At 34.8% G+C, this 16,396-nt stretch overlaps 2 protein-coding genes across 2 annotated transcripts; one reads left to right on the forward strand and one right to left on the reverse strand.

Moving 5' to 3' along the window:
• Positions 1–1,747: 1,747 nt before the first annotated feature.
• LOC127792116 (uncharacterized) lies at positions 1,748–7,744 on the forward strand (the record flags this gene model as incomplete). The annotated part of the gene is given in 4 exon segments (XM_052322474.1): positions 1,748–1,993; positions 3,879–3,971; positions 6,588–6,788; positions 7,240–7,744. Coding segments are annotated over 4 exon segments (756 nt in total), but the record flags the coding sequence as incomplete, so codon positions are not given.
• A 336-nt stretch (positions 7,745–8,080) lies between these two features.
• On the reverse strand, positions 8,081–11,996 carry LOC127792115 (cytochrome P450 716B1-like). The gene is made up of 4 exons (XM_052322473.1): positions 11,406–11,996; positions 9,125–9,566; positions 8,697–8,890; positions 8,081–8,617 (listed from the first exon to the last, which is right to left on the reverse strand). Exons 1-4 carry the CDS (start codon positions 11,901–11,903, stop codon positions 8,312–8,314), a joined length of 1,440 nt encoding a protein of 479 aa, XP_052178433.1. The 5' UTR covers positions 11,904–11,996; the 3' UTR covers positions 8,081–8,311.
• Positions 11,997–16,396: the final 4,400 nt, after the last annotated feature.

Below are 16,396 nucleotides of genomic sequence, written 5' to 3' on the forward strand. Positions count from 1 at the left end.
ATTGTATCCTAGATTGTAAATATTTCAAATCTAGATTAGGAAACTGCCTATTTATGGGAGAATTAGGTTGTATAAATGTTTCCTTGTAACCCTTCAATGAAAGTGTGATTGGATTTTCCGTCATTTAGACAATATGCTTTCAATATTTTTAGTGCTTTTTGGTTATTATATGCATAATATTACTAGTACAAGATATAAAAATATCACTATTTTTTTGCCAGATCCCTTATTTTTTAATTTTTAAATCACCTCATCTTGTGCAATTTGTGTCTGTATACTTATTCATATACCAAGTGGTGCTTCTTACTGTAAAAGACTATGAGAAGAGATGAATGAGGTGGCAAGAAGACAAACAAGAAAAAATATTTAAGGCATCTCATGGTTGTTAGCGGTCCATCACTAAGATTGCAAGACATCACTAAGCTGCTTGAAGCTTCAATTTTTCTTTCAATTGAATTCTCAGTGGCTTGTGAATTTTAATGACGTGATATTTGACCAATAAGATTTTTTTTTTTTTTTTTAACAAACAAGCCTGAAAATCATGGTAATGCTATGTATATATTTCTCTATTGATCCCAAATGCAAGAGCCTTGTGCACTAGGTAATGCTTGGGGGACATTTGGCCTTTACAGTACCCTGCTAGTCCCAAACAGAGTGACTTGAACTCAGGACATTGCACTTTAAGCTGAGTTATTGACTATCTCATCTTTCACATTGGTAGCAGCCAGATGTTGCTTATTGAAGTGATTGGGACAAATGAACCACCCCTTCTTTTCTTGCCTTTGGAACTTCCAATTTGAGTCATCCTACTTTTTCAAATTATAAAAAATGAAAAAGAAAATGGATGATGGCCAACTATCGTGTAATGCACCAAAGTTTGTGGGCCCTAACTAAATTGGAACACTGTAGTTTCTACAGTTGTAATTATGAGATGCATGCATGCAGTTTCAACTCTATCCATGCAATGCACTAAAGTTTCTGAGCTCTTCCTAAATTTGAACCCTGTAATTTCTACAGTTGTTATTCAAGCATTTGCCTTTCTTTGGTGTTCTTTGGTTTGTATACATGCATATGTCGGAGTTGTTGCAATGCACTGCTCCTTTTCTCCTCTTGCAATGTCAGTCTTCTCTACAGCAGTATAATGTTCAATTTCTTCTCCATTCTTATCATGCTTATGAGGCTTTGAGTTCTTTTAGATTGATGTGGCATGTTCCTACTTTTTAAGTGCAAGAGGGTTAGTTGTATCATCCAACTTTTAAGTTCAAGATACTCTATTACCGTTATCTTGAGAAGGTGAAACACAGTTTGCTTTCTTTTTATTTTTTCCTTTTTTCTTTTTTAGAAACATTTCTTCTCACATATGTGATTTTCTGGAATGAGCTGGCCTGCTCGTGCAGTCATTTAGTGATGTTCTTGCATACTGTCCCATGTACAATGCACTTGGCCGTGACATGGTTTTAGTGGCTATTTTATATGTATGGATGGTGTCTTCCTTGAGCAATTGGTAAAATTTTGATGAATAACTCACACCCAGATTTTCAAATAAAAATTTAGGTACCTGTTTCTTAACTTATGGAATGCTATTTCTTTAGATGAGTGCAGTAGTTTATTTTAAAGTTGTATTAAATTTCATTTTTACATTATTCTTTCTTTAAACAAAATAGAAACTAGCCCCAAATTGGTGCCATTTTGAAGCACCTATGACCCGGAGCTAATAGAAATGTGTATTATATATTTCATGCTTTAGGGTGAAGATATCATTGCTGTTTTGCCGTGGGATGAGTGGTGGGACTTTGAGCTCGCAAAAGATGATGCCAACCCTCATATTGCTGTGCTTCCTCTGCATCCTGATGTCCGTGCCAAGTTTAATGAAAGTGCAGCCTGGGAGTATGCACTAAGCATGACAGGCAAGCCTTATGGATATCATAACCTGATATTTAGCTGGATAGACACAGTTAGTGGGAACTATCCGCCACCTTTGGATGCCCATGTGGTAATGTATCTATACTTCCTTTCATATTTTATTTGTATGAGTTTGCTAAGTCAGTGGATGCTAGATTCTGTTGTATAGATTGATTTAATTTGAAGTCTCAAGGAATTAGCTTCCAACCACTGGAGTTTTAGATTTGTCTGGAATTTATTACTGTGTCCTATGATATGTATCATGATTTATGAACAATGTTTTTGCTATTTTATGAACAGAAAATGTTGCTTGAGGATCAAAAACTATTTAAATAACACTGAAAAGGGGTAGACCAGATAGTCAGGACTGCACATGAGTCCCAAGTTGAAACTGGCCCAAAAGGAGCTAGCCCATTCGAATTCTAAGCTAATTTGAAAAAAAAAAAAAGGAAAAAAAATAGTAATTGTTATCCTCAGTTAGTTTTGGCCTTATGAGTAACTTGACTCAAGTCACTAAATGTTTAATAAATTGAAATGGATTTGACAAAAATTCGCTTCAACATGTAATTCTAATTTGTTGGCAGAAGAAGCACATTGAATACATCCAAGAAGTTGCTAAACAGAAACCGTTGGAGGTTACATTACAACAAAACAACAACCTATTCAGCTTTAATCCCAATATCCAGGGTTGGCTAGATGAACTAAATCACTACCATTTATATCTATGACCTTTTCTTTTATAAAGACTTGTAATTCATATTATAGCTAAGTGTCTCTCACCAAGTTTTTTTAGTCCCCTTCCACCTCTTCTGTTAAAAACTTGTTCCAGTCCATTGATCTCATTTCTAATTTTATGTTTTCTTATATGGCACACATCCATCATAACATCCTCATCTTCTTTATGCTCATATTTTGCATATATATTGGTGCTTTTTTCCCCAACATTATGTGTTATGCAATAAAGCTGGTTTTATAATCGTCTAATAAAATTCTCTTTTAGCTTTAATGGAATCCTATTATTACATAAAATGCTGGATGCACCTTTTTATTTTAACCATCATGCCTTAATTCTATGTGTAACATCCATTAACCTCCTTATCTTTTTGAATGATTGATCCAAAGTATTTAAACTAATATTTTCTTAGGATGACGAGATCTCTCATATTTCACCATAACATTGTCCACACTTTCACTTCTACTAAACTTACATTCCATATAGTTGGTTTTCAATATGTTAAAACTTAAAACCTACAGATTCTAAAGTGTTCCTTCATATTCTAAAGTATTGATGCCCTATTTTGTCTCATCTGTAAATGGCATACACTATAGCACTTTTGTCTAGATATATTTAGTGCGTTCATCCATTACTAGGGCAAATAGAAGTGCTTGATAAAGATCATTGATGTAATCTAATTATAGTTAAAAAAGCCTTATTATGTTCTTCATGTGTTTTGACATGTTCTTCACATGGCCTTAGTAACTTGAATATAAGCAATTCGAACTCCTTTCTTTTCTAAAAGAGAAAACATATTGTTCTTGTAATGCGTCATTAGCAAGATCTCAATAGAATCTGTAAATCTTCCAAGTTAACTTGGCAGATTGATTTTGTTATGTCCTTCCCAGTGTCAATGCTGAAACAAGTTAATACAAATATGGTGATCTTCAGAATCCACTAAGTTTGCACTGGAGCTAACACTTTTCTGTGTTCGGGAGCCTTACAATTAGTGTGCAATGTCAAGGCTTTTGTTATTATTATTGTTATTATTTTTGAAAGATGATTCAATTTTATGATATACAAAGAAAGAATGAAAATACCACAATTCATTTGCTTGTTGAAAGAAAAAAACATTAGCTGCCCCATTCATTCCCACTGCTCCTTTTCTACTCCCCCCCCCCCCCCAACCAAAAAACTGAAACAATTAAAAATGAAAAAAACAGAGATTGTATCTGAGCTTGTCAAATTTGGTATGGTACAGGTTGCTTCTGTTATGACTGTTTGGAACCACGTACAACCTGATTATGCTGCTAATATGTGGAATGAGGCTTTGAACAAGCGGCTTGGAACTCAGGTATCATCATTATGATCAATGTTTGCATGTTAAAAGTCTAGATGGATGGGATCCTCATCAAGCACTGCTCTTTCTTATACACTTCTGATATGTGTGAGTGGGGAAGTTGATAGGGATAAGGATAGAAGTATCTTAATATTGTTTCCTATTCTGATTTAAAGATTTTATATAGATTAGGATTTATTTTGTTATTTTGATCTGTTTCCCTTTTTATTAGATGATTATAAATATTATAGGATTTAAGATTTGGATCGGAATCATATTTGATTATATGATTTGTTTCCATTTTGATTTTTTTTGGCCTATAAATAAGGCTCACATTGTAACTTTTTATTCAGCCTTTGATTATTGAATACATTGGCATTGATTTCCTCTCTTGGCTGTTCTTTTTCGTCCCTTCTTCTCTCTTGGATTTAATTCTTCTCGAACTTCTTCTTCTTCTTCTTCCCTACTTTCTGCAACTTTTCCTTGCTGTCCCGTAACAGAAGTAGCCTCTTCTCAAGTGGTACACCTTCTGCTGCCTCACTTGTGCGAAGGCTTCTCCATATTGCCATCTCTCCTTCAAAGGGTTGAGCCTCAGTTGAGCAACATGACACATATTGTGGATGCTTATGGCACCTCCTTGGCGTAGCTGATACAACTCTTTGCCCAAGCTCTCTTTCAAACACTTGCAGCTCATTTTAGATGCATTCTCAACTCAATAAATGGAACTCTTTGCTCAAGCACTCTGCTTGCCTTGAAGGCTGCTTGTAACAACGGTTGCTGGTGATGGAGGCACTTTCCATGCAGCCTCTCCAACTCTTCCCCTTTGTCATGAGAATCCATACAGGCGAGCTCGCAAAGTATTTTCATATCCAGCCATGTGATGATTTCAACATCCTTGTTTGTTTGATTCAGAGTTTAAGCATCTCTCTCTGGAGTATCCTAGGGACTTGGGGGTTGGAGGTTAGAGATAAGGGTCTTGTAAAAATGCTAATAACCTTTAGAAGACTGTGTGTCATGGGCTAACAACTCAGGGTAGTCGTAATGAATCTTTTGCCTTGACAAGTCCTCCAAATAGGTATCAGGATCTTTGCAATATCCAACCTCTACCTGTAAGGCAATATCCCAGGCTGGCCTTCCTTGCCATCCATGACATTACTTGTTAGCCATCATGCCTACATAGGGACGATAGCACTCTCATGGTAAACTGTAATTGGCCCCTAGTGTCATATTCCAACTTGTTACTAGCATCTTGCTTGGTACTAGCAGGGAGAGAGCCAATACCTAGTATTCCTTTATATATGTATTTTGTCATACCTTATCTCAGAGGAGGAAACACTACTCCTACCTGATGAGTCATATTGGCCTCAAAAGAATGCGCTGAACTTTGATGCTGATACTGTTAGTTGCATTGACCTATTTATGGCTTTAATCTATCTATCTAATTTCTGAAAAATGCCTGACCCCTCCAAGGTTGAGAGTTTGGGAAATACATCAGGCATATCAAGCCATAACAATTTGCAAGTGACCTGCTGAAACATGCCTCCAGCATACAACTGCTGCCATGCACACAAGTAATGCAGAATTTTACCTCTACCACTCCCATGTAGCTTACCGCGGATGTCAACTGTGGCATTCTCATCCACTTCAAGTATCAATGTCTTCTTGATAAACTGCCCAACATGGATGGTACTGCGGCCATGCAGGTGCCCTCTCTCTCATAGCAAGCTATCTCTTCATGGATGGAGATGTCTTGATGGCTGGCAAACTCAAGTCTTCAACCCAACTACATAACTAGATTTGCTCTACTCCAAGGATGCTTAGACAATTGTTCTAAATTTAGCTAATGTATAAATTATTTCATCTCAGCATAGTTGCTTCATGCAAGCAACAGTTTATAGCTCCAAGGTTGGCAGAGTTCATCAGGTACCTTCTGAGATTTTGTCAAGCTTCATTGACCTCCTTCAACCAGTGCTGTGCCCCCCCCCCCAAGCAACAACCCCTGCCGAGTCTCAAGTACACCTCCATGTAACATGAAATGTCTCCTGACCCTGACACTACAATGTACAATGTATAATCATTCTCCATCCTGGGAGAATCTGGAGATGCTATGATACTACAATGTACAGATCATCCACCGTACTAAACTAAGCACGATACTGACCCTGACACATGTAGATAACTTGACAACCCTTGAACTACTAGTGTGGTCCACCGACATCATTAAACATCTACATTGCATAGTTTGTTGACAACAGGAATGGATGCACACAACCCATGCACTATGGTTGTCATGGATGCACACCAGGACACTGGGACTATCTCATCCTTGTGGTAAGCTATAAATGGGCCCTAAATCATTACCTTCCTTTGGAAACTCACTTAGCACCAGCACCTTGGTACCTAGGGAGGTAGAATAAACTCCTTGGAGCCTGCCTCTTTGTGTGCATTTTGAGCCATCACTCCTCAAGCACTGTAAATGACTTTGGAAATTACACTGAATTCCAATTTTGGTTTTGTTAGTTGCATTACTCCTGGTGGCTTCAACTATAAACACTATTTAAAAAAATATAAAAATCTTCTTATTTTTGTGTAATTTTAAATATTTGTGTTGACTTTTTGTGGTCTTTGCAGGGCCTTGCTCTTCCTGAAATTCTTGTAGAAGTTGAAAGGCGTGGGTCATCTTTTGATGAATTGTTGGCAATTCCTGAGAAAGATGATTGGATATATAGTGATGGGAAATCAACATCATGTGTTGCTTTCATTCTTGAAATGTATAAGGAAGCAGGATTGTTTGGTGAACTTGCAAGCTCCATCCAAGTGACAGAGTTCACGGTGAGTTTTTTGTTTTATTCAAATATATTAGCTAAACAGGTGTGTTAATTTTGTGTTGTGCAATTAATTTTGCGTGGAAACGGAAAATTTTATTTTTTTTTAAGAATGGGTCTACAGCTGAATCCATTTTGAACTGGTTAAAACTATTGTATAATATTTGCACAAATGGATATTCCAAGGTAATGTCTGCATGTGTCTTCACACTTCTTGATTGCAATTGAGTAATGATGATTTCATCAAAGAAACCATTATTATCAGTAAGGGTGTTGTTTTGGACTCATTTACATCCATAAAATTAAAGAATTTATGTTTGTTATACTATTGGTGGACTCATTTACATCCATAAAAAAAGAATTTATGTTTGTTATACTATTGGGAAAATAAATTGCTTTTATAGCTAAGTCTGGAGGTTAACTTTGCATATCGTCCATTATTTTGGTCTGGACTGCAGATAAAAGATGCCTACTCTCTCAAATTCTTTGAGAACAATTCAAGCCGCCTGCCAAAGTGGTGCAATGATGGGGATGCCGTGACTCTCCCATTCTGCCAAATTAAAGGGAAGTATCGGATGGAACTACCCGGTTACAATACCTTGGACCTGTACCCCCACATGAATGAAAGGTGTCCATCTCTGCCCCCAGAATACTACAGGCCTAAGGGTTGTTGATGCCCTTCTGATTTGTCTATCCAGTTGGGGAGTTCTTCCAGAACTTGATGTCATGCCATCTTGTCCAATGCAAAAGCATGAACTTGCCAGGAAAGATTAATCAAAGACAGCATGATGCTGTTTGTACATTTGGCTATTGCACGGCACGTGGAGAACCATGCCAATTTCACTGTTGTAAATAGCATCATGGTTGGAGAACATTACTCTTGTCCTCGTTCGTAGGCTGCTACCATGTTGTATTTAGGATTTTTTTTATGTTAATATTTGAACCGGGGTTGGAATTGTCTCATCTCTACACTGACTCTTATTCAGGTTGCTATTTTTATTTTTATTTTTTTCCTGCTAGATCATTAATACTGGTAATTCCTTGTCTGTTTCTTTTGGTAAACTTTATAGCCATTCACTTCTCCTGGTTACTTTCAGGACTTCTATTTATTGGTATCACACTGATTATAACTATATTTTTGCTTGATTTATCATGTAATTAGTTCCCAGTGGTTCAATATGCAAAGCTCTTAACTACATTGTTGTGTACATGGTTGCTGTAACATGATGTTCAATCCTGCAAGAGTCGCTGATAACAAGCATGAATGCAATTGTTAATTTCTGTTCAAGAACGATGAGTTTGAGTTTGAACAGGTTTCTTAAGTTTTGAATCCTGATTCATTTTAATTGCCTGTTTTATGAAAAAGATTAGCCTCTGATGAGTTTTGTGGCATTACTAGTTCACGCCAAAGGATGACATTTCATCTCATAACACAACATGGAACACAGTGGTCAGTATCTTCTACTTTTAACTGGTTTGAGTATATCTTATTGGCTTTTGCATAATTTGTTGCTGAATAATGTTAGCCTGTTAGGGCAATGTCTTTGGCAGGATCTGGATGGGAAGCCCTTGAGCAGGTACTGGCAATGGATCCCTAATGAAACTGTCGTCGCTGCAGCATAACTTCCACGTGAATCGGGTGACAATGTGATGGATCGCGACCAAGGTTTCGAGCCTCGCAAACTCGTATCCTGGGCAAATCCGAGGCCCTCCTCCAAACGCAACAAAACAGTAAGGTGGAATACTCGATTGGTTTTCAAACCTTGTTGGATCAAACTTAGATGGTTCTTTGAATATGTTGGCATCCATGTGAGTCATGCTTGAAGCCCAGAATATCTAGTGGTTATCACAGAAAAAATACTCGTCAGATTTCGTGTTTTCCTTGTCAAAAGCTGCAGGTATATGTTCTACTTACTTGCCATCCTTTAGGAATGAGGTAGCCGCCAAACTCGATATCTTTCAGAGTGTTCCTGAACCCTCCAAATATGGGAGGAAACATCCTCAGGGTCTCCAATGCCACCTTCCATGTGTACTTCATCTTGGCAAGGTCTTCCCATCTAAGTACTGACTCTCCTGAAGACTTCTTGCTTTTCACAATATCCTCTTGCTCTGCAAACCAGAACAACAACAAAGTACTATTGGGTCCTTGATTTCATGTATGATTTAGGCCTGTTAATGGGTTGGGTCTGGACCTGGAACTGTCCTAGTTTTGTCATTTATATATCAGGGTCTGGTACTAAATATATATCCAATAACTCGGATCAGTTCCGACTAGATTAGGATCTATTGCTAGGCCAGCACGATCCATATAGCCCTAAAGATGATCAGAGCACATTTCGATACCTTGAACAACAGCTGCATGAATCGCCGGGTTGATGCAGAAGAGACGAAGCATGAAGGTTATGAGGATGGAGGAAGTGTCGTGGCCGGCGACCATGACTAGCAGGATGTTGTCAACAATCTCGTCGTCAGAGACAACTTGGCGGTTGTCATCGTCGCGGATGCTGAGCAGGCATGTGATGAGGTCTTGACGGGGAGAAGCGGTCTGCTGCTCAAGCTGGAGCCTCTTCTCCCTGATGAGGTCTTTGGCGATGGCTCGGGCCCGAGCGCTGGCGCGCAGGCTGCGGCTGAAGCGAGAGAAGGGGAGGTTGAGGGGGACGGACCACATTCCTTCCATCATCTGTTGGAAGCAGTCCACGAGTTCATCCCTTCGGCTTCCAAATTCCACACCGAATAGAAGGGAGCATATGATGTTGAATGTGAGTGTCTTTGCCAAGGGCAACACCTGTTTCCATCAACTTTGTCAAAACAACATGTAGCCTTTCTTGCCCTAGGGGAGCCGAGGGTGAGCTTTAGTAGCAACGGTATGATTAGTCGTGTTTGCGACTAAAAGGTTACTAGCTTGAATTTTTAAAATAGATGCGACGAGCTATGAGATTTAGTAGCAACGGTATAATTAATACCTGGTATTCATAACTAAAAGGTTATGAGCTTGAGTCGTAAAAAGAATTTTTTTATAATTAAGGATGGGTTATGAGATTTAGCGATAATGGTATAATTAATTTTTTGTGCTCGTGACTAAAAGGTTATGAGTTTGAGTTGTGAAAATAGATTCCTTATATAAGGAATGAGCTATGAGATTTATTAGCAACGGTGTAATTAGTTCCTTGTGCTCGTAACTAAAATGTTTTGAGTTTGAGTTGTAAAAGTAAATTATTTATAATCGAGGCGAGCTATGAGATTTAGTAGCAACAGGCCCGGCCTTGAGCTAGGGCGGTCAGTGCGACCGCCCTGGGCCCATTATTCAGGGAGGGTCCAAAATAATTTTAATAAATATGATATTATATTATTATAATTATTAATTAATTTAATTTTTTTAAAAAAAAATACCTTGAATGCTCAGTAATACAGTGCGAACTTTAAGTCCGCTAAAAGCTAGCGGACATGAAATTCGCTTAGTGCCAACACTAAGCGGACTTGAAGGCGGACTTCAAAATCTGCTCAGCACTCAAGTCCGCTGAAGGCCAGCGAATTTGAAGTTTCCTTAGTGTTTTAGGCTCCTGAATAATATATTAAAGTTTAATATATTGAAATTTAAGTTTATTGAAGGCCAAAGCATTTCTAAATTTTAATATATTGAAGTTTGAATCTAGACAATTTATTTAGCTTGAAAGTTAAATTTTTAGTTAATTTGGACAATTTAAATCTTGATTAAAAGATAAGAGTGAATTCATCACTAAATTTAAATATATATGGGGCCTAAATTTTGTTTTTGCCCTGGGCCCTAAACAATTCAGGACCGGCACTGAGTAGCAACGGTATAATTAGTTTCTCGTGCTCATGACTAAAAGGTTACAAGATGTGATTGAGAATAAAAATGAGTATTTAATTATTTTAGTTGATTATTGCGTGATTTGATAACAAAATAAGTTGATTAAATTTGAGTATTGAGTTGTAAGGTAAAGTTATAGGAATCATGCTAAATGTACAATCATTTTATACATCTTAAGCTATATAAGAGGGTATTATGATTAAAATACCCTGCGCATCACATGCGCCTTTATGTGCTTCATGGAGGATCTTTTTGTCATTGGTACACCTTTATGTAATCCAAAGTGTATACAAAGATGTACCAATAACATTTTTTCAAGTTATAGAAACAATAGTATAATTAAGTTATTATGTTTGTGATTAAAAGGTTACAACATTGGGTTGAAAATAAATGAGTATTTAATGCTGATTAATTTATTTTGTGATCACTATAGTAATTAATGCTAAATAAAATTGAAAATTAAAAACAAATTCTTTTATATACCAAAATCCAAATTAATTAAAATTAATGGGTTGAATTCAAAACTTTTATTTGGGCAAAATAGGCAAGAAGATATTATTTTTGGTTAAAATTCAAATTTTTTATTTTTTATTAAATTTTATTAACAAAAAACTAGTGCCTTATATATTAATATAAACTCTAAAATTATTTATTTAATTTAAATCTATCTCAGAGTTTATATTAATATATTTTGCATTAAAAATAAAAAATAAGTTTTAATAAAAATTAAAATTTAATGATTATATAGTAATAAAAATTGAAGTAAACTAACGGAATGATTAGAGAACGTACCGTAACCGTTTGGCGGCCTTCCCAGTGCAGCCGAAGGTGGCGCCGGACCTCGGCCTCCATCTTGCCGACGTACTCCTTCAGCGATTCCGGCTTCAAGAAGGAAACGAGAGCGCCTCTCACTCTCTTGTGATCTTCGCCGCTGAGTTCCAGAATGTTCCTCTCTCCGAGGATCTTTCTGATCGACGTCACTTGCTGGTTGCCGATGCTGTCGCCGTCGCTGTTGAAGACGAACTTGTTCGCCGCCGGTCCGTGGATGAACACCGTCGGCTTCCCGAACAGGCTCAGCTTCGAGATCGGCCCGTACTTTCGCACCCTCTCTTCCAGCCATTTCTCGGCCGCGTTGGATCTCATCGCCCCGAGAAGGCCGAAGCTTTGGCCTATGAGTGGTAGTCCGAGAGATCCCGGCGGCAGCTTCTGCGACGATCTTCTTCTGATTAGTTTTAGGAGGAGGAGGACTGGAATTAAAAAGAGGCAAAGGTACTTGAAAAACTGATCCATGACTTCCACACAGCGCGCGCGCGCGAGAGAGAGAGAGAGAGAGAGGGGAAGCTGCTGGGATGCAGCAATGATGAGCGGCAAATAAAGGGGAGGGTTTTGGAGCAAAGAAAGAACTTCAGATACATCCATTTGAGGGAAATTTGCAAAAATAGGACTCTCTTTAGGAAACTTTGCAAAAATATGATATTTTAAAAATCTTTGTAAAAGTAGGACTTTTAAACGTGTATTGGACAAAAATATCCTTACTTTTCAGTTAACTCTTTTTATGTTTTTTTTTTTTTTTTTTTCAATAGATCTTTCATTCTCTCTCTATTACTCTATATATATAAGGTACATATATATATTTATCTATTAATTTTTTTTCTTTTACCACTTTCTGTAACCTAAATATATGTGTATGTATTGTTCATATTCAACGATTAGATTTCAAAGATGTGGGTCTCTCTCCATTGTGCATATATGTATTATACATATACTATGTGTATAATATTTACGTTAATGGAGAAGAGAAGAGATAGATAGCAGCCATGTACAAGAAAATGAGAAAAGCGACTGCAGTGGGGCCATGGCATCATTGATTGCGGTCGTGACCGATATTTCACTGTGATCATTTCAGTTTTTTGCCGTGGCCATGGTAGATATCTGTTAAAATATAAAAAAATTATCAAAATATCTTATATATAAACCCTTTGTATTGTCTTATTTATTATCAAAATAATTGAATTGAACGTAATTAACTAAGGTTATTCTAAGTAAATGGTGCCTTAATAATCACTCCATTTACAGTTATTGTTTCTTTGATTTTCATTTACAAAAGAAAGCCTTAATAACCTTTATTGTTTCTTCGATTCTCATTTACAGTTATTGTCCAAATATATCAATTTTAGATATCGATTATTGATTGATATCGGTTTAACAATATCTTATATAAATTTTGTCGTAGAATACAATTGTCCAAATATATTGGTTATAAATATTTGTTATATATATCGATTGTAGTAGATATCAGTTGATTAAATATATATCAATAATAACAAAAATTGCACATAACACATGAAATAGTTTCTATTATAAAGTTTGAGTGTCCCATAAAAGTGAAGAACAAGTTGTAGAATATCTATCAATAACTGATATTGTTGAACTGATATCGTTAAACTGATATCTATCAATAACTAATATTGTTGAACTGATATCTATCAATAACCGATATTGTTGAACCGATATCTATCAATAACCGATATCTATCAATAATCGATATTGTTGAACCGACATTTATCAATAACCGATATCTTTAACAAATATCTGTTACGGATATCCTTAACAAATATCTGTTACAGTTATCTGTTAAAAATATCCGTCATGACCACGACAAGAAACTAAAACGGTTGCAGTAAAATATCAATCACGACAGCAATCAGTGATGCCATGGCCGTGCTGCGATCATTTTTCTCATTTTCCTATACATGGCCGCCATTTGTCTCTTATCCTCTCCCATCAATGCAAATACACACAATACATGTATAATACGTGTATACACAATGGAGAGAGAATGAGAGAGACCCACATCTCTTGAATACAATCGTTGAACATGAACAATATATACACATATATTTAGATTACAGAGAGTGGTAAAAGAAAAATAAAATGATAGATGGATATATATATATATATGTACCTTATATATAGAGAGTAATAGAGAGAGAAGGAAAGATCTATTGAAAAAGAAGAAGAAAAAACATAGAAAGAGTTTAACTTAAAAGTGATGGTATTTTTGTCCAATATACAATCAAAAATCCTATTTTTACAAAGATTTTTAAAGTGTCTTATTTTTGCAAAGTTTCCTATCGGGAGTCCTATTTTTGCAAATTTCCCTCAATTGGATCTAATCTTCGGTCTTAAAATTAAAAACTTTTGATCTAATTTAATTTGATCTAAAATAATCGCATACTTTTAATTTTTTTATTATACTTCTCTATTTTTTTATTATAAATTTCTTCGAATGCCCTCCTTTACAGCACCTTGCCACTCGATTCCATAATTTTTTATAAGAGAGATAAATCTGAGTTTAGTCTTCAATAAATGCACAAAGAGTGGATTCGAACCAGGAATCCAGACCGATTATAAATTTCATCTCACATATTAAACATTTTATTTTTATTAAATATTATGCTAATTTTATTATGCATAATATTTTTTTAATCTTTTCTCTTAGGACCCCTCATTTGTGATAAAAATATTTAGATTAGAGTTCTACTACAGGGTTAGAAAGCCTCATCGAGAGGCTTATAGAATAGGGTCAAAAAAACTAAAATACCCTTGCCCAAAATACAAATTTACAAGGAATGCCACTGTACAGCCTAGCTCTCACCTCCCTTCTTTCCCATATGGTTGCGCAACCGCCAATCGTAGCGCCTTGCCTCATCGTTGGATGCAGCAACGATCAGCAGTTATGCAGGGAGATATGAGGGAAGCAAGGGCTAGGCGATGGCATTTGGGTCTTTTTGATTCTATTTGATAAACCCGTATGTGAGGGCGTCGGACAATGTAGAATAATCCTTTAGATTAATGTATGACTTACTTCTCCACGTCATGGCCATTTGTCAAGAGACACGTGGCCTGACAAAAATTATGTGTCCATTTTTTAAATAAAAAAATTATTATTATATAAATATTATATTTTAGTAACCTTGTGTTTTTTATTAAGGAATCCGAAGCCTGAAACCAAAGGGCTTGATAGTTGATACCATGAGAAACAGACAAGCTATAAAGTCAATGATTAATGATTAAAGTATGATGACGTCATTTAATTAAAGGAGGATTTTTTTTTTTAATTGTCAAAAACTCATAAAAAGATGCCTTATTTGTATATATGTGGTAAAGGTTGTAAATATAATTGACATTTTTAAAAAACATAAGAAACAAAACGCAATGGAAACACTTGAATAAAAAATGTATATATAGAACTTTTTTTTTAAATATAATTTTTAATATAAATAATTATAAAATAATTATTAAATTAAACATAAATATAAAATAAAAAATACATATTTTAGTCTCTATGCTTGGACCTTTTAACCTATGTATTTATATATATATTTTTTATTTAGACATACGAACTTAATTTAATTACATTTCTAAACTATATAATTTCGAGACAATTAGGTTGTGTTCTCTTTACTGTTTTTAAGTTATTTTTAGTTTTTATTTTCTAGAATAATGAAAACACGTTCTTTTTGCTATTTTTAAAAATACATTTGTGAAAACAAAAAAAAAATTATAAAATAAATCAAAACAACAAAAAATTATTTTGAGTATTTTCATCCAAAATAAACTCTAAAATCAAAACACATTTATTTATTTACTTATTCATATCTTATTATTATAATGAAAAAAATATTACAAAATTTATTAACTTTAAATATATATATTTTAATAATATATTAACATTAAATATTTAATAATCAAATTTATTGAATAAAATATTATTAAAAATTATTTTTAAAAATTCAAAGAAAACGCATTTCCTAATTTTCTATTTTGAGAAATAAATTTTTAAAATGACAAAGAGAACGAGTTTTCAATATTCTAAAAACAGACTACCAAAACAAAAAACTGAAAATGAATTCAAAAATTAAAATTAAAAATTGAAAAGTAAAGAGAACGCAGTTTTATATTTCTAAACTTTTTATTATTTCAATTAGATGCAAAAATATGTAATTTTGAATCAATTACGCATTTCGATAAATTTGTTTAGAATAATAAATTTAAGATTATAATTAAAATAATAAAACAAATAATGATACAATAGACATAAAATTGCAAGTTTAAGAGTGTAATTAAAAAAAATTCGAGTGTCTAGATAAATAAAATATGTATTTTACCATATAAATTTCATCATTTATTCAAACAAATATAAACATAAATTACTTTTACCTGTAACATATTAACTAGGACAATAAAGATGGAATTGTTTCCATCTTTAATGTGATCTGAGATAGAAACATGTTTTTAAATAATTTTTTATTATTACAAAACAGCCCCAAAATGTTTTAAAATTACAAAAATAGCTCAAAAATATTTGTTTTTGATGTTTCTTAAGGTTTCCAGGTAAGAAAAGTTTTAGAAACATCAAAACAGCACTATTTCAGTGTTTTCGTGGATATGAGGTCATAAAAGATTTTGGGCAACATTCGATACACTAGACTCTTTGATTTGCTTTGTGAAAATTGAAAAATAATTGTTTTTGTACGTCATTCTCCCTTGGGACAGCCAGATAATGGTCCTACTAAAACCGAAAACAATAACCATCTTTACAACCATCTCATTCTCATGTCTCATCTTCACTTTGTTCTGTTCTTTTTCTAGCATATTTTTCCTAAAACTGCCTCCATCTCGGAGGACACCACCTTCACTTTGGGTGACTGTCACCTGTCATTTTCTCCTATAACATTTTAATATTTGGGGGTCAATTAATATGATATTCAAGGGAAAGG

The sequence above is a fragment of the Diospyros lotus genome, chromosome 15, assembly GCF_014633365.1.
Source record: "Diospyros lotus cultivar Yz01 chromosome 15, ASM1463336v1, whole genome shotgun sequence".
Classification (NCBI taxonomy): Eukaryota; Viridiplantae; Streptophyta; class Magnoliopsida; order Ericales; family Ebenaceae; genus Diospyros; species Diospyros lotus.

What these genes read in the sequence shown, in the direction of transcription:
- LOC127792115 (XM_052322473.1), bottom strand. Translation starts at nt 11,903, where the DNA reads ATGGATCAGTTTTTCAAGTACCTTTGCCTCTTTTTAATTCCAGTCCTC. An exon ending in AAGGCCGCCAAACGGTTACG is followed by an intron (nt 9,567 to 11,405) that starts GTACGTTCTCTA and finishes TGATGGAAACAG; the next exon opens with GTGTTGCCCTTGGCAAAGAC. An exon ending in TCATGCAGCTGTTGTTCAAG is followed by an intron (nt 8,891 to 9,124) that starts GTATCGAAATGT and finishes TCTGGTTTGCAG; the next exon opens with AGCAAGAGGATATTGTGAAA.